At 35.2% G+C, this 20,925-nt stretch overlaps 2 protein-coding genes across 7 annotated transcripts in view; one reads left to right on the top strand and one right to left on the bottom strand.

The window, feature by feature from the left end:
* LOC138122328 (uncharacterized protein PF3D7_1120000) overlaps positions 1-7,623 on the top strand; it is a 26,283-nt gene extending 18,660 nt beyond the window's left edge. The window contains exons 10-14 of one of the 2 annotated variants that reach the window (XM_069036558.1): positions 3,475-3,672; positions 3,723-3,934; positions 3,994-4,354; positions 6,556-6,798; positions 6,942-7,623. In XM_069036558.1, coding sequence (XP_068892659.1) covers positions 3,475-3,672; positions 3,723-3,934; positions 3,994-4,354; positions 6,556-6,798; positions 6,942-7,246 — 1,319 coding nt within the window. In that variant the 3' untranslated portion in view covers positions 7,247-7,623. The remainder of the gene's footprint in view (positions 1-3,474; positions 3,673-3,722; positions 3,935-3,993; positions 4,355-6,555; positions 6,799-6,941) is intronic. The other variant, XM_069036569.1, reaches the window with a different exon arrangement.
* LOC138122332 (proton-coupled amino acid transporter-like protein CG1139) lies at positions 7,582-20,925 on the bottom strand. Of its 5 annotated transcripts, none has more exons than XM_069036599.1 (8): positions 20,705-20,911; positions 10,011-10,064; positions 9,801-9,951; positions 9,536-9,748; positions 8,372-8,644; positions 8,143-8,321; positions 7,921-8,093; positions 7,582-7,869 (listed from the first exon to the last, which is right to left on the bottom strand). In XM_069036599.1, the coding sequence occupies exons 1-8, from the start codon at positions 20,743-20,745 to the stop codon at positions 7,619-7,621; spliced, it is 1,335 nt and encodes a 444-aa protein (XP_068892700.1). In that variant the 5' UTR covers positions 20,746-20,911; the 3' UTR covers positions 7,582-7,618. The 5 variants fall into 5 exon arrangements, with proteins under 5 accessions (XP_068892700.1, XP_068892691.1, XP_068892702.1 ...); XM_069036590.1 differs by lacking the exon at positions 20,705-20,911 and adding an exon at positions 10,131-10,264; XM_069036601.1 differs by lacking the exons at positions 7,582-7,869; positions 7,921-8,093; positions 8,143-8,321; ... (2 more) ...; positions 9,801-9,951; positions 10,011-10,064 and adding exons at positions 18,128-18,445; positions 18,497-18,669; positions 18,720-18,898; ... (2 more) ...; positions 20,370-20,537; positions 20,583-20,636 and having other exon boundaries at positions 20,705-20,741.

Raw genomic sequence — 20,925 nt, 5'->3', positions numbered from 1 at the left:
AAAATACATTCGTCTTGATTACGGCTTCGAAAATTTTTAGTAAAAACACAGAAAATATGTATGTATTCAAAACACTGAGTGAAAAGTAATGGCTTGTGTAAGATTATACATATTAGTAATGGACGATTTTATGTTTTTTTAACTCTCCACAAGGATTTTTTCCGAATTATGGCATCTGGATGTTTGCCATTGAAATTTGGTCCGCAATTTGAAAACTATCCAATATGTTTGACCAGAATAGTGACGATATGAGACATTTTTTGTGTGTAAAACATAATAATTAAAGTATTGAATATTAAAAACTAAATATTAAAATACCGATAGAACAAAGTATTCTAGTTTACATCGACAGGTTCTATTAATTTATATACGTACTAAATACTGCGTGTTAGGTCTTACCACTATGAAACCATTCTTTTAAGCGGTAGACTCTTGACTTAAAATATTTGCGTTTATAGATTGTTTCATAAATCTGTGACAATACAAAGTCATGTTTTTTTAAATGAAACATTTCACTTATTCCGTTTTCTGATTTTATACACAACGCTCAACTCTTCTTAGTTATGTATTTCTGTTTAAAAGAAAAAAATATGAAACTTTTCAAAAATTCACTCTATCTTTGACACTTACAATAGACAAATAAGTGGAGTCATGGTATTGACTAAAAAACTATGAAGCTTGTCTCAAATTTTGAATAAAAAGTCTTTATTTACAAAATGTATTTAATTATTCACAATAAGTTGAATAACTTTTTAATGAAGCACCTGTATAGAACAACATAGATAGAAAGATTTCTTGATTTTCTTTAAAAAAATTTAACAAATCAATTAAAGAAAACACAACTTTGTATTGTCATAGCATCATGAAATGTGCTAAAATTTATCTACTTTGCGTTACAAATACGCTCATCATTATATCGAAAATCATATTATTAAACTGTTTTTGGTAACTTTTAGCTTATGTTATACTGGCAACATCAGCCGTTGACGTCAGGAGTCAAGGTAACGAGTGAAGCTACGAAGTAAATTTAGTAAATATAACCTTACATTTTTGTGAAAAATGTCTGTTACCAACCCACGCGAAAGTCCCTAGTCTACCTAATATGAAAATTTGAGCACCTGAAATTTCAGGAATTAGTCAAACAAAGTAGATAAAATAGTATATTACACTCGTTTAATAAGACGTATTATCATTCGTTCCATTAACGCACTTCTCGCTAGGCTCGTCGTGCTTTAAACACACTAATATGATAATAAAGCGTCTCGTATAATAATATATCTACTATTTCAGGTTTCAAATGTTAAACTTATTAATTGATGTTTTGTAGTCCGCTTATAGTTTAACACACGCCTCCTTTTTTCTTACCACCTGATATTCTAAAAAATTACAATTTTTGCTTATAAATCGCATGACTGTTAAAACTACGAAACAAGAAAAAAATTGAGAAGTTTTAGAGGGGATTTCTAATGAAGCGTAAGTGCAATGAATATACAGTAACTTACATGATAATACATTTAAATAAAATCGACACAAATTAGAAGAAAATGCTTGAACAGAAACAGAAATTGAAATTCATTAAAATGTTGATTAAAATACGGTTTAACAATCGCTACAAGTAGAGGTAATAGTGATTCCAAAACAGATATCAGATAAAAAAAGAAAAATGAAAATTGAACTGTATAGATTACAACTTGGAAGAGCAATTTAAAATGCTAGTAATGTGCCAGTTACTATAAATATTTGTCATTTTTTTTAGTTAGGTTGGCAACATATTTTAAGTTTTACGATTTACCCGATTTACAAATTCAAATATGCCAAACCAAAAGTCAAATAAAACAAAGTTGTCATTATCACGCTTTATTTTTAAAATTGATTTTTACTACTGAAATACATTTATTGTGACAACTTATTTTCGAAATGGATTACAAAATTAATTCCCATTAGTCATTAGTATAACTTGTTTCATCATTATTTTGTAAAATCCCGTTTACAATGTCGACTATTCACAATAACACTAAATTTCGAAAACGCTAACTTGTTCAAAATGCGAATCCACTGCTTCAGTCATTTATACTGAGCTAGTGTCTACTACAACAGATGGTAATGATGGTATAATAAAAACAGGAAAGCGAAAATCAAAATAATTAATAAGAATTAAAGCGACTTATGTGATCCAGTGGACAAGGGGTTTAGATAACAAAAATTGTTTTTATATCATAGGGGGATATTCACGAAACTTTGTAAATTTGCAAATCGTTAACGAAACGGCAAATACAATGCTTCAACAATGTCGGTTGTCATGGTTTTGAATTTGCAACGCCTTATCGAGCCTTACCGAGTTTCGTGAATGACCCCCTTAGTAGGTAAATTCTAAACATGCAAAATTTTGGATGGACTGATATTTTTCGGGAATAACACCGTTAGAATGTTCAAGTAATCCAAATCTCGCCAGAGAGTTGAAGCTGTCTATTACTACAGTAATGATGATTGGGATTTCAATTTCTGATACATTTCTGATATTTACATGTGTAGAGTTTGCGACCTTGTTGCCGCTCGCGCCGCCTTATTGCAAATGGGGTGGAAATAGTTATTCGTACAACTAGTTATGAAAGTCATACTTTTTTTCATGAATTTGCAGTTTGATTACGAGGGCGTAGCCCGAATTAATCAAGCGAATGAGATTTTTCGTTTAAAACAGTGGTAGGTATTTTAATTACGATATGCAACAAATCACTTTTACGATTAATTCCCGCGTACATCAAACGTGCGTATTCAGCCAATCAGAGCGCTTGCTTTCATCCAATCAAAAATGTTTATCGCGAATAAATCGTCTTGCTACTCTGTCATCTGTCAAAAGCGATTAAAATTGCATGCTACTCTATGGTGGTGTGGAAAAGTGTAAAAAGTACAAAAAAAGCTCAATTTCTACATGCTGTAATTAAAAAACTATTGATCTGAAATAAAAATGTAAACAAGAAAATATGTAGATAATCGGATGCTCTACATTTCTTTATAATTTTCATAAATGGACGTATCTCGCATCGATAATGAAATAATCGCAAAAAAGTGATTTTCCACCCCCATTCTCCAATATGGCGGCGCAAGCGGCAACCCCACGGCAACCCCTCACGGTCGCAAACTCAGAAATTTTAATAATATGCCGATCTGAAGATACCTGCCGAGTATAAACTTTTCTGTACCTCTTGGAAGGTAAACCCACCTATTGATTGGACTATTTTATCTGCGATGTTTGTTGAAATTACTCTTGTACTTTTGTAACGTTTTTTCCTGGAAAATTTTTAGTATCACTCTTGGATTGAAATAGCTGAAATTTATTTGAAAAAAATATGCGCTAATGTTTGCCTATTTGGATAAAGGTATTTAATAAAAGAGATTTCAAAATACTACTTAAAAGCATTAGTGAATTAGCAAAAAAAAAAAGAATTTAATAAATTAGTGTTTTCTGTTATGCAGGAATAACAACCGAAAACAGTTCTGAATACATCTCAGAAAGTGCTGAGTCAAAGGACCCTTTAAAGTTGGTAATGAATCCTCATGGCCAAATTCAAGATATCAACTCTTTAAGACGACAAGGATACACCATCGAACCTGCACTCTCACCAGATGTGTGCCTCAATATCGTAAAAGATCTGAATTCACCCAAAGGAAAAGGTATAAGCCGCATTTTTGGCATTCACTTGTTTTAACAGTACAAATAATAGGTGCCGAATTGTTTGCAAAGCGACGTAAGCGCTCGGAAAAATGGGTTGTGGGTGAGACAAACGGGACACGGCCGTCATCAATACCAGATATAGCACCATCGCCCACACCAATACTGTCACCTCTGCCTCCTATTAGTAGCTTCCCGCCTCCAAGCTATTTACCGGAAACGGCGCAAAGGATACAACATAAGGAAAAACTGGACGAGATTCAAGTAAACGACTGATTTTGTTAATACCGAATAACATTCGCATTCATACTCGTATTAAACAGGAGAAATTTACGCGTCCCCGCGTCAAGTTGGTAAAGTCGCCGTGGGATGCGGCTCTGGAAACGGGATCAGTGGACGCAGCCTTCCAAGACTTACCTCCAGCGTGGCCAACTCGAGGAAATTACGTGGCACCTGTCGTTGATTCTTATGAAGCCGCTCTCAAAAACGATGCCTTGACATCTTGGACAGCACCAAAGGCTGAATCTAATCAAAAAGTTTTTTCGCATAATCCTGCTTACAACAGCAGTAGCATAAACCGAATTGTTGATAATCTACAAAAAGGAGTAAGCAATGTTGACTTGTACAAACCCGCCTTACCGCAAGCTTGGAATTCTTCTGCAGCAACGAAGCAACAAACATACGGTAAGTGATTAATACTGGTAATAATAGTTAGTAGGCTTCGCAAATGATTTAATGCTTATGCTTTGATACAGGTAGCATCAATGTTGCTCTAACTAACATCATTAAATCATCTGCTCCAACAGAAGAGAGGTCTAAATCGCCTTTTCCCGATATTCCAGACGTATCAACTAACCCAGATGTTTTAATAGATACTCCTGTAGATCCAAAAGTAATACGTCCCATAACTCCATCCTTTCTATTACCAAAAACAGATTCTAAAGCAGAAGCAGAAGATTTATTAAAACAGAAAAAAGCCGAAAGAGCTGCTTCACCGTTTCCTGCGATACCTGATGTATCACTAGAACAAGAATTATTAGAATCGGATGTTGTTAAGGTTCAGCAGCAACAATCTCTTCGACCTGTTTCTCCATTTCCAGCAATTCCTGACGTTACGTTTAATCCTGAAATATTAGAACAAGATGTTGTTAAATTACGAACTAGTCCACAACCATTTCAGGTCACTATAGATGATAAAAACTTATCAACAAGCAGCAAAGAAGTAGACTTTAGTTCTACGAGTTATCAAGAAAGTGCAGTTGTAGAAGACAAAAACAAAACACCTTTGCCCTTTCCAAGTATTCCTAATATCTCCAAATATTTAGCAAAAAGTGAAGAATCGTTCATTAAATCATCTACGTTGTCCAAATACGAATCTGTAACTATGGATAAGAAATACAAACTTCACGAATTACCTTCAACAGTTCCTCAACAAGCTGTAAAACCGGAATTTAGATATGCACTACCCGATACCGAAAACAAAGTTGTCGAGCATAGTTTTTTCTCAGCTACTGCAAGCAACGTTAGAACTTTGCAATCAGAGATATTTGAAAGTCAAGGACACTTTAATGCAAGTCGATCCTGTTCTCCATTTCCTGTATACGTACCTAAATCGAGAAGCGAAACACCTTTAACAGACACTGAAGGAACTAAACTTCCAAAGAAAGTCATTCTTCTCAGAGAAGTTGAAGAAGAACCAAAAAATCCTAAACATGAAGAGCAAATGAGAAAAATAACGCTTCTAGGAAACAAAGAAAAATCGGAAGTGATTAAATCTCAGAAGAGTTGCTTTACGGAACTACAAGGGATTCAGACAGCGTATGATGAAGCTGACAAAAAATTGGTGGAATTTACACAATCTGTTCAGAGTGGAATTAAACAAGATGAAAGTGAAGTTACTAAAATATTACAAAATATGAAAAAAGCCAGAGAAGGAGAAACATTGATAATATCTCAAAAAGACGAGTCTCTTTCAAAATGTAATAATTTTACGGAAGAAAGAGTAAAAGAAGAGCAAAGAGAGACATTTGTAGCAACAAATGAAGATATCTCTAGTAGGCAAATATCTAATGAAAATGTAAATGATGTAAGAGATGTTGACATACAAAATACTGTGCAGTGTAAAAATATATGTCTAAGTAAAACCATTACACAGGTTGAAACTAAAGAAGAAGAACAAGAAAATTCACAAAAACGCAAAAAACCACCTGAAACTATAATTGGTGCTCGTCCAATCTTTGGTCAAGCAAATATAAATAATGAACTTCAGAAAGCTCTTTCAGGGCGTCAAAAATCAATTCAAGGGAAAAGATCAAGGGAAGTCACTAAACAAATTGATAAGACATCTGGGCTGGAGCCTAAGTTTAAACTTGAAAAAACAGAAAAAGTTTTTGAGGAAAAATCAAGCGATCAGTCAAAATTATCGACACAATTTTTAAACAATGAGGTAGCTCAAGTTGAAACTATCCGTCCCAGCAAAAATGAAGAAGTCGAAAAAGTTTTCTATCAGCAAGAAAGAGAATACCACGTTGACTATCAAACCGTTCAAGAAGAAATTGTTTATCCTAAAGACAACGAAACCAATTATTACACTTCGAAGTGTTTCGTTTCTAACAATAGCGATAACAAATTTAACTCTCAAGTAATGGAGGCAAAGTCTAACTTGAGCCAATCAAGTGTGGAAATCAGTCAGAACGGCGAAGTAACCTTACTAAGCCAGGAAGAAGATTATCAAAAAATTCCCGTTAAGTCGTTGATAAAGAATTTTGAACAATCGTCCATGCCGGTATTCCGTTACAAACAAATACGAGAGCCATCACCGACTGTTGTAGAAAAATTAAGCAGCAAATATATTGAACATTCAGACTCATCACACAATATTTCAGAGCAAAAACTTTCCACCAACCAGGAGGAAATTTTGCAAGTTGCCGAACAAGAATTTGACAATTTGTACTACATAGCGAACGCAAAAGTAGAAACACAATATTACCCTTTGGAACAAATAACAAACTTGCAACAATCCGAAAACAGTTCCTTTTGTAAATACACCTCCCAAAAGTCCCAATTTCAGTCATCATCTGCTTTTCGAGAAGAGAATATAGTTCACATTAACGAGAACGGAGAAGAAGGCAAGCAAGCTAGTGTTCCCTGAATGTTATCTTGTTTGATTAATTTTCCCTCATTGTATAATCACATCCATGTGTATATTAATTTCATTTTTTATAATTCAAAACATCATTTTTGCATATCTAATGTGCGCTGATTCTTTTAGGCTCTAATACTCTTCCAAGATCAAAACCAAAACCACCACTATCTCCAAGTTATAAACCAAACGTAGCTCCGCAGGTGTTTGTTCCTAAGGAAACTGACAGTCCATTGACGGACTTCAACACTCCGGCATATAAGGCACAAACCGCATTCGCCGAACCCTCCGTTGCCCCACCGCAACCACCTCCAAGAAGCAGCTACAACGCATGGCAAAATTACAATACTGCTCCAAGAGGCTGGGGTCAAAGTCCAAATTATTACAGACCAATCACATTTGACAAACCCTCGGGATCCTACTCTGATTTCTAATAACTCAGCGGGAGCAGAGCAGATTTTTTGTTATAATTTATTGCTGTTATCATGATTTCATTTCGCCTCAATCCCTTGGGAATTGTAGAATTGAAATGTGTGAATTTATTATTTTAACATAACATAATCATGTTCATCATATTTTATGTATATAAATGATTGGTACTAATATTAAAAATGTAATGCAGATTAATTTATAACAGACATTGTTCGGTCTCAAGAACGGATTGAATAATACATTTTAAAACTTGCCAAAGCAGGTGTCTACAGTTTTTGAATAGATAAAACTAGTTTTTGCTTTTTGAGTGCTATTATACACAACACAATACAAACTGTTCAATTTTAATGTTAATATATTAAAAAAAGTTTTAATCATTTTTCTTCGCTTTCTTCAGTATAATCCTTCACGATGTCCATTATGGATAAAATTGTTCCAGTTATTGCAGCGGCGATGGCAACCACGATTATGAAAACGTCTTTGATAATGACGAAATAGGTCAGGTCACCGTAAAGCATCACAAGTTCTAGAAGTACAGGTAAAAGCATAGCCAATACGGCTCCAGTTAAAGCTCCAACCAGCGAAATAAACATTCCTAAATTGGAACTGATGTTAGCGATTCCATCTAAAAGCAAATCGAATTAGTTTAGTTTCAACATTTCTCTTGGAACTGTACATGTTACCAAGACTGCAATTGTTCTATATATGTATATTATCACTGTCGGATGATTAGAAGGTCCCCATTTTCTGTAAAATCTTGGGTACGCAATTTCAAAAGGAATGTACATGTGAAGAGCGTACGTCAGCATTACGCCGAGAGATATAAGAATTTTGGTAGCTTGCGATAATCTAAAAATCGTTTTCTTATTTTTCACTTTTTACCACAAGAAAATATTACGGTTCTGATTCAGGCATGTTTAAAAAAGCGCTTCCTTGTACTTCGTCTCCCCACTGCCAGTAAGCAAGGAAACCGACAAGTAAATACAGACTGATCACAATTATCATGGTCATATTGAGAACACCACATCGCGACGTAAATGAATCAGGGTTTTTCATTTCCATCCGTAACGGGATAATCTACAAATCAAGCAATCAGATGAGGACAGAACACTGACACACTACTTAACAAATGTTATTCCTTCAAATGCGAAGAGTACTATACCAAAAAATAGAGGAAGTCGTTCGACATGTGATATCAAATCTCTCTCACTTAAGGGTGGTAAGTTTAAAGATGAAAAATACAAAATCAGGACGATTCCTACCCACATTATTACATTGGCGATTAGTGACACTGGCATTAGTAATTTTAAACTTCCGAGAAATGTAGTAAGCAACATAGGGATTAAGATTATGGCAAGTATTACTCGATAACCTGGATCCCATCCATGAGCAGCTGAAATCTGTAAAATTAAGAGATCATCCTTTAACCCCACAATTAATGAACGAAATGATCCGATTATCGAATAACAAAATAAAAATATACAAGAAGATCAACATGTTAATCACAATCTTTGGAAATATGAGTTATTTATAATTTACCGCAACAAAAACTTCAATATAAAGATAGATTTCCTAATATTTACTTAAACATAAAAAAGTAGGACAATATGTTTTCTAAAAAAAGCTACTGTTTTGGAATAATCTCTATTATAACAAAAATATTAATTTTAAAAGAAAAGTTGCATATAGAATGAGATCCCGAAGACACTAAGTGGGGTCATTTGGGACAAACAATACATTGAATCTATTCTTTGTCGTTTTATCCTTACTGTAGTCCAGAATAAGAAAGCACACAGATGGAAAAATGTTAGAAAATTTCAATGACGAGTCAGATTTTAGTGTTATTTTAGAACAACGTCACAGAAAATACCTACATATTCTAAATAGATTTAATTTACAAAACCTGAATAAAAATCATAAACTTAGATCTTTCGACAATGGGTTATAACCACGTTATAACCACAAGATATTGTTTTTAAAATAAAAATATGTAAATATAGAAAAGAGAGTAACTTCGTAAATATTACATATCCTAAGCGTGTAAATTTTTCTGCGTCCTACTGGACTTCCATAGGCTTTGCCCATAATGGCATACTTGCCGCTGAATATGCGGAGGGAGCCAGAGTCTTGAGTAAAATTTCTAGAAACAATCTATTTTCTAAAATATGCCGCTTCTGCGTATTAGGAGCATATTCCACAATCGAATCACTTACTTAGAGTATTATATTTTCAAAACGTTAATGATACTTAATTGTTTAAAAATACTAAAGTAATTTTTAAGTAATTAGTACCTCTCCAAGATGTCTAGAGACAAATATAAAATAAACAACACAGAATCCATATTCTGCCACAATGAGAAACACGTCCGTCAATATGCCAAATCTTTTAGAATATTTTTGCAACAATTGTGATTTGCTGTCTTCAAATGTATACTGCACCGTTTCAGCAAAACTGGGCAACACTTCAACAGGTTCTTTATCGGTTATTTTAATACATGCCCTAATCTGCAAACGATAGAGTTATAACGAAATAATATATTTTTTTAATTCCTAGTACAAGAAGGTGTTGGCAGTGTAAATTCATCAGAGCAATAGCTAACATCATAACTGGTCCTAGAAGGATTCCACTGCTACTGTAAGCTAATCCCATTGCGAAGATTCCTGAACCGACATATCCCTTTACTGCATGTACAAGAGTTTCAAAATAACTGTATTATAATTCAAGTTTAAATTTGAATATATAGTTATAACTTATAAGTATATTTACTTCGTGGGTTTCTTATGTCCGGTTACGTCAGTTCCACGAACCAACAGGAAGGGTCTAAAAAAATTAAACTCGATTCACCGTACAAGCAATACATACTATATTAATAACGTGGACACTAACCTTGTTGTTCCTTGATCCGTTGGAGGTCGATTTTCCATCATTTAAAAAAAAATTTCCACATATAAAAAAAATTGACATTTTAAAATATCAAAATTACAGATTGTGCTCAATAAAAGCTAAAATTCTCAATGTCACATTGATGAAAGACATACTAGATTTTTTAATTATACACTGACCGGAACAAAAAACGACTCACTTTGAATTTTATTAATATAATTAAGTAATTCATTGTCTTAGAATTTTTTGTTGTATTGACAAGTGTTATTTAAGTTATTCTTTGCCAAAGAATATCCGACAAACAAAACATTAAACACAGCAAATAAAATTTTAATGAAAAAAAAAGTCATTTTTTAGAAAAAAATACAGTGCATTTTTTTTAACTGTTGCCATAGGGAATTGCATGGTAAAACTTTTACCCCCTGTTAACTTTTGTTCTGATGAAAATATTCAAACCATTTTTGGAACAAAGTTGGAAGATTTTTTAAACTATCGGATAGTTTACAATTCAATATCCTAAACTGTTGAAAAAGTTGTGAAAAAAAATTTTAAAGCGCGCCGGAATAATAGTGCGTCGAGCGGCCGCCAGAATAGCGTCCCTGTCGGCTCAACTCAACCAGCACCTGACCCATGACCTGACCAAATTCCATTACAGTGCGACACTTACAAAATAGTCGAAGAAAAACATTTCGAACAATTCCTTTGATAATAATTTCTGTTAATTTGTTGAATTATTTGTGCGTTAACGTTTTTACGTTTGGTTTTTTTTATAAACATATTTAATCATAGCCACGAGAAGATCTCGCTATTTATTTTTTAAATGAAACTGACAAAAATCAAAAGTGGGGATAGGCAGTTGCTGGTTAAGCCGACAAGGACGCTATTCTGGCGGCCGCTCGACGTACTATTATTCCGGCGTGCTTTCAAATATTTTTTTCACAACTTTTTCGACAGTTTAGGATATTGAATTGTAATCTATCCGATAGTTTAAAAAATCTTCCAACTTTGTTCCAAAAATGGTTTGAATATTTTCATCAGAACAAAAGTTAACAGGGGGTATAAATTTTACCATGCAATTCCCTATGGCAACAGTTAAAAAAAATGCACTGTATATGTTATTATTATTATTGTTGACGCCCAATTAGAAGCCCTGCCAAAAAGAAAATGATACACAAAACACAATCACAACACATCAACCATTACACACAGAGCATCCCAACACCCAGGCTACAACTACCGAGCACTCATCTGAGTAGGATCGTCCTGGTTCACGAGGAGATGGAGAAGAATTCTTTGATCTGCGAAATGCTGCAACAAAAAATATCGATGTGGGCCTCGACACTGGTAATTTCGCAGCATCGAGTGACAGGTGACTTGAGCCAGATGTCCGTGTGGCGCTGACCGATGTAGAAAACACTCCTTACCCTAGATCCCGACCGGCTAACCCTCAAACTGATCCTCTCCAGAACGTGAGGACATTCCTGCAGCCCTCTGAACAATTTGAACAAAAAGATCACTGAATGCTCCATGCGTCTATCGAGCAGAGACTGCAGACCAACCTCACCGAGCAGAAGACCTTGTGGACGAGGCGGATATGCACCATTCAACATGAAGACTACATTCTTCAGGAATCTGCGTTGCACTCGCTCCAGAAGAGAAGAGTGAACATCATATATCGGCGACCATACAAGGGAAGCATACTCGAGCCGGGAACTGACATAGGTGATATACAGAAGCTCAGGGTCGCGACATCAGAGAATTCCCTACCAGCACGCAAAACAAAACCCAGTGCCCTGAAAGCAGTCCCCGCAATGGTCCGAATGTGTTCGCCGAAGGATAATTTGGAGTCGAAGATGACACCCAGATCTCTAATTGACTCACGTCTTGTTAGAATGGAGCCGTTGATTTTATAGTCAAATAGGAGAGGCTTGGTCTTCCTTGTGAATGTAACTATGCTACTGCTACACTTAAGATGGTTGAGAACAAAATTATTTAACTTACACCTTCTAGAGATCTCCTCAATATAGCCCTGAAGTCGAAGAGCATCATCAATCGAGTCTATCGTAAGGTAAATCTTCATGTCATCAGCAAACAAGAGGTTCGGTACGTAAAGATATTAAAAAACAGCGCACCCAAAACCGAACCCTGCGGAACACCGGACTCCTACTTAAACGACTTAGACCCATACCCATTCACTCCCACGTACATAAATCGATCGCTTAAATAAGACCTTATTAGCTTCACAAGACTATCCGAAAAACTGAATGACTCCAATTTGATCAAGAAAAGACCATGATCAATCCTGTCGAAGGCCTTCGAGAAATCCGTGTAAACTACATCAACTTGGGAATGGTTATCTAATGCATCAGATAAATACTGACTGATCGACACCTGGTTCGTTCGGTAGACCGACACTTTGTGAAGCCATGCTGATTGGGAGATAGCTTGTGAGAGACATAATGGAGTGAGGAATTATACAGGACATATTCAAAGACCTTCGCAAAGTTACTGATTAAGGTAATAGGCCTGTAGTTGGTAATCTCCGATTTGTCATCATTTTTGTGAATGGGGCGCACAGCCAAAGTCTTCCATCTCATAGGATAACAACTAGTTTTTAATATTAGGTTGAATAGGAAACACAAAGGCTCGGCGAAGACCGCCGTACAATCCCTTATCACAAGGCTTTGTATCTCATCAGATCGACTAGTCATGTTAGGTTTAAGGCAATTTATGGCTTTAAGTACATCATCGTGTGAAACACTCGTCAGAGTAAGATTCTCATAGGGAAGAGAAGTAAAACTATCAACTATGATTTGGGGATCCGTTATAGTAGCATTGTCATAATCCAGGAATCCAGGAATGACCAGAATTTCTTTGGATCTGTTTTGATGTCATTGTTAACTCGCCTGACATATTCTCTATACACCGCGGCAACATCCACCTTAAAGCACCGCCTTAAGGATTTAAAAGTTTCAAAGCTGTAGACAGATCCGGTTGTCTTATAACGCCTCCATGCCCTATTCTTCTTTTTCAACAGAGTAATCAAGTTCCTATTGAACCTACCCCTCGGCGGCACATGACAGCGAAACACCTCATTCAACACTAAATAAAAATCAGACACAGCACACTCAACAGTTGCATAAGCAGAGAGAAACGACCAGTCCACACCGTTTTAATTTCTCGAAGGACCAGTTCCCGCAATTGGGAACAATTAAACTGCACTTGTAGTTTACTTATATAGGTACTACGTGTAATTATTGTTACTTGTTACATTGCTGTACATACGAGTAGTACTCTCGGTACTGACTATTACTTCGTGCTATTACATGACTACTTATCTTACTGAATGAGATGAGAGTGTCGCGTCACAAGACTCTCGCAACTTTCGCAACCCCCTCGTGAGGGTGGATAGCGGTACCGTCCGACAATTCCCGAGCGGTACCGACTAACGGGACCCAACACCGTTCAAAGCATCGTAGAGAGCAACAAAGTTACATCTTCTAAAATTGAACGCACTACTTCGGCCGATTGGAAATCTCTTGAACACATCACCAACGGTGACGCCCACCTCAAGGGATGGATGATGATCGTCGACTCCCACCAAAGGATCACCTGAGTCGATCACGGAACAACTTAGAAGACCTTGTACGTAGAATCATGAGTTCGGGGGAGTGTAAAGCACCAGGACGTACACAGCACGATAATTAAAATTAATCTTGATTAGCAAGAAATCGATTCTGGACAGAACATCACAAACCACTTCGCACCTCTCAACATTAAATTCATTCCGGACTACCATCAACACTCCACCTCCCCGCCTAGGCCCCTCAGGAACAGTAATACGATCGTGTCTAAAGAATGTGAAGGTTGACAAATCAAACAATTCACCATCGCTGATGCCTTCATGGAGCCAAGTTTCGGTAAGAGCTATGATGTTATAATGCGAAGCAGCAATCGTAGAGAGATAAAAAATGTGAGTTTTGATTCCCAGCCCCCTAACATTTTGATAATAGCAAACTAGAGAACTGACTGTATGAGTTTCATATGGATTGTGGGAAAGTGATATGGGGGAACTGGAAACATCTCTCCCTCGATGATACGAATGCAGTGGTTGCTATTCGAGACTAAGGACCCTGCCTTTGAAAGTAGCAAGTTGTGATTTGTAAGTTGTACACTTGGAATTATCCCATGCCGCATGGGTACAGTCAATGTCCGGATGTTCATCTCGAAGCGCCGAGCAGTTAATACACTTTAAAGTTGTGGAAGTACAGTCCCTAACACAATAATGACCGGCACACCTGGGACAAATCGGTTTAGTCAGACGACATTGTCGCGAAAGGTGATGAAAGCCCGAGCAATTAAAGCAACGCCTAAGATCAACAACATCCCACACTCTACAGTAATCATACCCAATGAGAAGTTTACCCGCAGCAAAAATGTTACGATAAGACGCAACATCCACCTCCAACAACGCCTGATTAAGGGTGGTATTGTTGCGCAGTGGAGAAAACTTTTTCAGAACACAGTTAAAGTTTTTGCTGAAGAGGGATTTGTTCTGAGTCAATATATACTCTAGCAATTTATCTTGGGATACAGAGGAATCAATGTGAGAAATTCTAATTCTCGGATGCGGCAGAGGTAGGTCCTTCACGTTGTAACCTGACAATCTGTCAGATATCAAGCCCTTAATCCTGGTGGAATCTTCCAGACTATCACAAGTAATAATCACTCCACCACTTCGGTTCCCCTTAATGTTAGAAATCGCTATCTTGGATGCTATGAGGTCAATATTAGTAAATAAATCTTTCTTGATGTCGAAAACAGTCTGATTTTCATTTTTCGGTTTTAGAATGACAGATGACTTTTTAGTGACTTCCGAGTAAGAAAGAGGTAGATCATTGGCAACTGCTCCGAGCTCAACCGTGTTGGTATTCTTTAAGTCTTTTATCATTTTGAACTGTAATAATTTGACTCTGTTCTTCAACAATTGACACACATTTATTTACGGATTCAGTCAACAGGTCAAGCTTAGATGAACCCTCAATTGCAAGACATTCGTCACAAACAAATTGAAAATTGTTATATTTATTAAATTATTAAAAAATCCCTCCGCCACCCGGAGGCACGGCAATTTTGCCGGAGTACATACACTATTACGGATATTATTATTATTATTATACACTACTCAAAAAATAAAAGTAGTCACTTTTTTGAACTTCGATATTTTTTTATATTTTAAGGGATTTGAATCAAACTTGGACTGTATATTGAACCGTCATTTATTAAAGTAATTACAAAATTGTACGCGAATGCTCCTTGTTATAATCAACTTAGAGCCTCAAATGTTCGAACAATACAAAAACTAAAATGAAAAAAATCACTTAAGAAAAAATGTTTAAACAGACTTTGGACCATTTTAGTCTTAAACAATATTAGATCATTCTGACAGTTCACTAACATTTAAAATAAGCAATGGTTCAGCAATTAACGTCGACAGAAGTTAATAGAGCTGTAATGTTACGCGAAGAAGGACATTCACAACTTTATGTTACCAAACAGCTCGGGGTTGTGCAGGAAACTGTGTGGAAGCTTTGGAAACAATACCGAAAAACAGGTACCGTAACAAGGCGAGCAGGTACAGGTCCAAAGAGTAAAACTACGATAGGTGATGAGCGTTTTCTGCGATTGCAAGCCATTCGAAATCGCACACATACTGCGCAAAAACATCTAGTGAGGACAAGAGGAACAAGAATTAGCGATCAAACAGTCTGCAATAGGTTAAGAGAGGCTGAATTGAGAGCAAGACGTTCTGCAAAATTTCCAAAATTGACCAGAGAACATCGTTAAAGAAGATTTGAATTTGAAAGAGAACACTTAAACTGGCAACTTCGTCATTGGACTCCTGTCATATTTAGTGATGAGTCCAAGTTTGTTCTGTCAGTTAATGGTGAAGGTGTAAGAGTCTGGAGGAGGGCTTTAGAACATTTCGTGTCAAATACAGTGCATGAAACCGTCCCTTTCGGTGGTGTATCCATAATGGTGTGGTGTGGAATAACAATAAACACTCGCAAGGACCTTGATTTTCTTCGCAATGGTGGCCTAACAGCTCTAAGGTACATTGATGAGATTTTAGAACGTCAAGTGATCCCAAGAGCAAATGTTGTTGAGAAAATTTTGTTTTTATGCAAGGCAATGCCAGACACCACATTACTCACATCGTCACTGATTATCTTGATGATCACAATATCCGTAAAATGGATTGACCCGCATGCAGCGCAGACATAAATCCAATCGAACATGTTTGGGAACAATTAGGGAAACGTGTTCGAGGACGTCCAAATCCTCCAATTACAACTGAACAGTTGGCATAGGCTTTAGTTGTAGAACGGGTCAATTTTCCCCAAGATGGGTTGCGAAGGCTTATTCGAAGCCTGCAACGACGTTTGGCAAGCAAGAGGAAGCCACACCAGATATTAACATCACAATTGGTACAAATTAGCCAAGTTGTCAGACTTTTTTTAATCCAATTTGATTTAAAACTCTTTATTTTTGCACATGTTAGTACATTAAAGTTAGTATTAGGTTGCTCCAGTGTCTCTCTGTTTTTAATTTGTTAAAATAAGTTCAATTATTAATGGTTCCTTACATATTCCAAGTTTGAACGAAATCTCTTAAAATATAAAAAAAAATATCGAAGTTCAAAAAAGTGACTACTTTTATTTTTTGAGTAGTGTATATTATTAAATATAAAATTATTATTAATTATATTAAATATTATTATGAAAAATTGCAAAAATTTGAAGAGAATTTTGAATTAGTATCTCGTAATGTCAAATTAAATATTTTAACACGTAAATCAACCGACAAAAACACAACATGACAGTAGCGCAAATTTTCTAATAATTTATTTAAACAAAACAATTCGGTTGCCATGGTGACCATAGCACTCCCGATCATTCAAAATATCCCAATTTAACTATAATAAAGAAAAATAAGCACAAATATAATTTCAAGATCATTTACTAAAGAAATCATAATGAGTCGTTTTTTGTGCCGGTCAGCATACGCTGGGATTTAGCATTATAACTTATAAGTTTACCTCTTTTAAAAACAAAAAGTGGTAATACTGCCATTCTTATTTAATATAATTAAAAGTGATCGTTTCAAATATTTTGATCCAACATACTCGTATTCTAGATATTTATTGAGGTTATGTATAATATAAGCTATTTACACTACGAATGAAAAAAATTGTTCATTACATAACAATTTTTTTGAGAAAATAACAAATTTTACTTCAAAAAATTTAATTTTATTTTTAACGTAAAATTGTTTTTCAATGAGGTCATTTAAAATCGAGGGTTTATTTTAATGCACCAAATAATTTAGAACATTTACGGCAGAGAATTCGCGCTAAAATGGAACAAATCAACCCTGACAATATTGAGCGCAGTGTACACTCGTGTTGTTGAATGTCAAATGGTTGGTGGGGAATAATTTCTACTCAACATTAGCGTTAAATTTTATAGTTAACCTTAGATGTTTATTTGTTCTTGTTTGAGCTCAAATAAAATTTTTACAGTAAAAATTAGATTTGAAGTATATAAAATTTGTGATTTTCTCGAAAAAATTGTTATGTAAGGTACCAATTTTTTTTCATTCGTCTTGTAGCTAGTAGGAGGTATATGAGAAAAAGAAGAAAAAAGTGGGGGTCATTTAAAAAAATTGGTGATGACGTCATTGCGTAAAAACGAATGAAGTTATTTAAACAAATTGCACGTCAGATGATGGCATTTTTCGAAATAAAATCGACCGCCTTGATTGTTATTAAAAAAATTACAATTAATGTCATACAACATAACATAGGTTATGAAATTTACGACCGTTTTACAGTAGAGCATTTTCCATTGCGTCAAAGTATGATTTTGACGACCAATTTTTTTTGCTCGCGACAGTACCTACAGTTTCTGAATAAATAAAACTAGTTCTTGCTTTTTGAGTGCTTGTTATTCTCAATGCAATACAAAGTGTTCAATTTTAATGTTAATATATTTTAAAAAGTTTTAATCATTTTTCTTCGCTTTCTTTAGTATAATCCGTCACGATGTCCATTATTGATAAAATTGTTCCAGTTACTGCAGCGGCGATGGCAATCACGATTATGAAAACGTCTTTGATAATGACGAAATAGGTCAGATCACCGTAAAGCATCACAAGTTCGAGAAGTACAGGTAAAAGTATAGCCAATACGGCTCCAGTTAAAGCTCCAACCAGCGAAATAAACATTCCTAAATTGGAACTGATGTTAGCGATTCCATCTAAGAGCAAATCAAATTAGTTTAGTTTCAACATTTCCCTTGTAACTGTACATGTTACCAAGACTGCAACTGTTCTATATATGTATATTATCACTGTCGGATGATTAAAAGGTCCCCATTTTCTGTAAAATCTTGGGTACGCAATTTCAAAAGCAACGTACATGGGAAGAGCGTACGTCAGCATTACGCCGAGAGATATAAGAATTTTGGTAGCTTGCGATAATCTAGAAACCGTTTTCTCATTTTTCACTTTTTACCACAAGAAAATATTTACGGGTCTGATTCAGGCATGTTTAAGAAAGCGCTTCCTTGTACTTCGTCTCCCCACTGCCAGTAAGCAAGGAAACCGACAAGTAAATACAGACTGATCACAATTATCATGGTCATATTGAGAACACCACATCGCGACGTAAATGAATCAGGGTTTTTCATTTCCATCCGTAACGGTATAATCTACAAATCAAGCAATCAGATGAGGACACAAAACTAACACACTACTTAACAAATGTTATTCCTTCAAAGGCGAAGAGTACTATACCAAAAAATAGAGGAAGTCGGTCGACATGTGATATCAAATCTCTCTCACTTAAGGGTGGTAAGTTTAAAGATGAAAAATACAAAATCAGGACGATTCCTACCCACATTATTACATTAGCGATTAGTGACACTGGCATTAGTAATTTTAAACTTCCGAGAAATGTAGTAAGCAACATAGGGATTAAGATTATGGCAAGTATTACTCGATAACCTGGATCCCATCCATGAGCAGCTGAAATCTGTAAAATTAAGAGATCATCCTTTGACCCCACAATTAATGAACGAGATGACCCGATTATCGAATAACAAAGAAGATCAACATGTTAATCAAAATCTTTGGAAATATGACTTATTTAAAATTTACCGCAACAAAAACTTCAATATAAAGATAGATTTGCTAATACTTACTTAAACATAAAAAAGTAGGACAATATGTTTTCTAAAAAAAGCTCTTGTTTTGGAATAATCGCTATTATAATAAAAATATTAATTTTAAAAGAACAATTGCATATGGAATGAGATCCCGAACACACTAAGTGGGGTCATTTGGGACAAACAATACATTGAATCTATTCTTTGTTCTTTTATCCTTACTGTAGTCCAGAATAAGAAAGCACACAGATGGAACAATGTTAGAAAATTTCAATGACAATAAAATTTGATGAACTTCTGACGAAGACGAGTCAGATTTTAGAACGACGTCAAAAAATACCTACATATTCTAAATAGATTTAATTTACAAATCCTGAATAAAAATCATAAACTTAGATCTTTCGACAATGGGTTATAACTACAAGATATTGTTTTTAAAATAAAAATATGTAAATATAGAAAAAAGAGTAACTTCCCTAAATATTACATATCCTAAGCGTGTAAACTTTTCTGCGTCCTACTGGACTTCCAGAAGCTTTGCCCATAATGGCATACTTGCCGCTGAATATGTGGAGAGAGGCAGAGTCTTGAGTAAAATTTCTAGAACCAATCTTTTTTCTAAAATATGCCGCTTCTGCGTATTAGGAGCATATTCCAGAATCGAATCACTTACTTAGAGTATTATATTTTCAAAACGTTAATGATACTTAAATGTTTAAAAATATTAAAGTAATTTTTAAGTAATTAGTACCTCTCCAAGATGTCTAGAGACAAATATAAAATAAACAACACAGAATCCATATTCCGCCACAATAAGAAACACGTCCGTCAATATGCCAAATCCTTTAGAATATTTTTGCAACCATTGTGATTTGCTGTCTTCAAATGTATACTGCACCGTTTCAGCAAAACTGGGCAACACCTCAACAGGTTCTTTATCAGTTATTTTAATACATGCCCTAATCTGCAAACGATAGAGTTATAAGGAAATATTTTTTTTTTTAATTCCTAGTACAAGAAGGTGTTGGCAATGTAAATTCATCAGAGCAATAACTAACATCATAACTGGTCCTAGAAGGATTCCACTGCTACTGAAAGCTAATCCCATTGCGAAGATTCCTGAACCGACATATCCCTTTACTGCATGTACAAGAGTTTCAAAATAACTGTATTATAATTCAAGCTTAAATTTGAATATATAGTTATTATAACTTATAAGTATATTTACTTCGTGGGCTTCTTATGTCCGGTTACGTTAGTTCCACGAACCAACAGGAATGGTCTAAAAAAAATGTAAACTCGATTCACCGTACGAGCAATACATAATATATTTATAACGTGGACACTAACCTTGTTGTTCCTTGATCCGTTGGAGGTCGATTGTCCATCATTTAAAAAAAAAAATTCACATATAAAAAAAATTGACATTTTAAAATATCAAAATTTAAACAAATTGCACGTCAGATGATGGCATTTTTCGAAATAAAATCGACCTATCCTAGCGATTTTCTTATAAATATCAGATAACGCTATTATGAATTTTGTTCCTTACTTTACCACCACACTATACA

This window comes from Tenebrio molitor, chromosome 1, assembly GCF_963966145.1.
Source record: "Tenebrio molitor chromosome 1, icTenMoli1.1, whole genome shotgun sequence".
NCBI lineage: Eukaryota > Metazoa > Arthropoda > Insecta > Coleoptera > Tenebrionidae > Tenebrio > Tenebrio molitor.
This window is presented reverse-complemented; position numbering and strand designations above follow the sequence as displayed.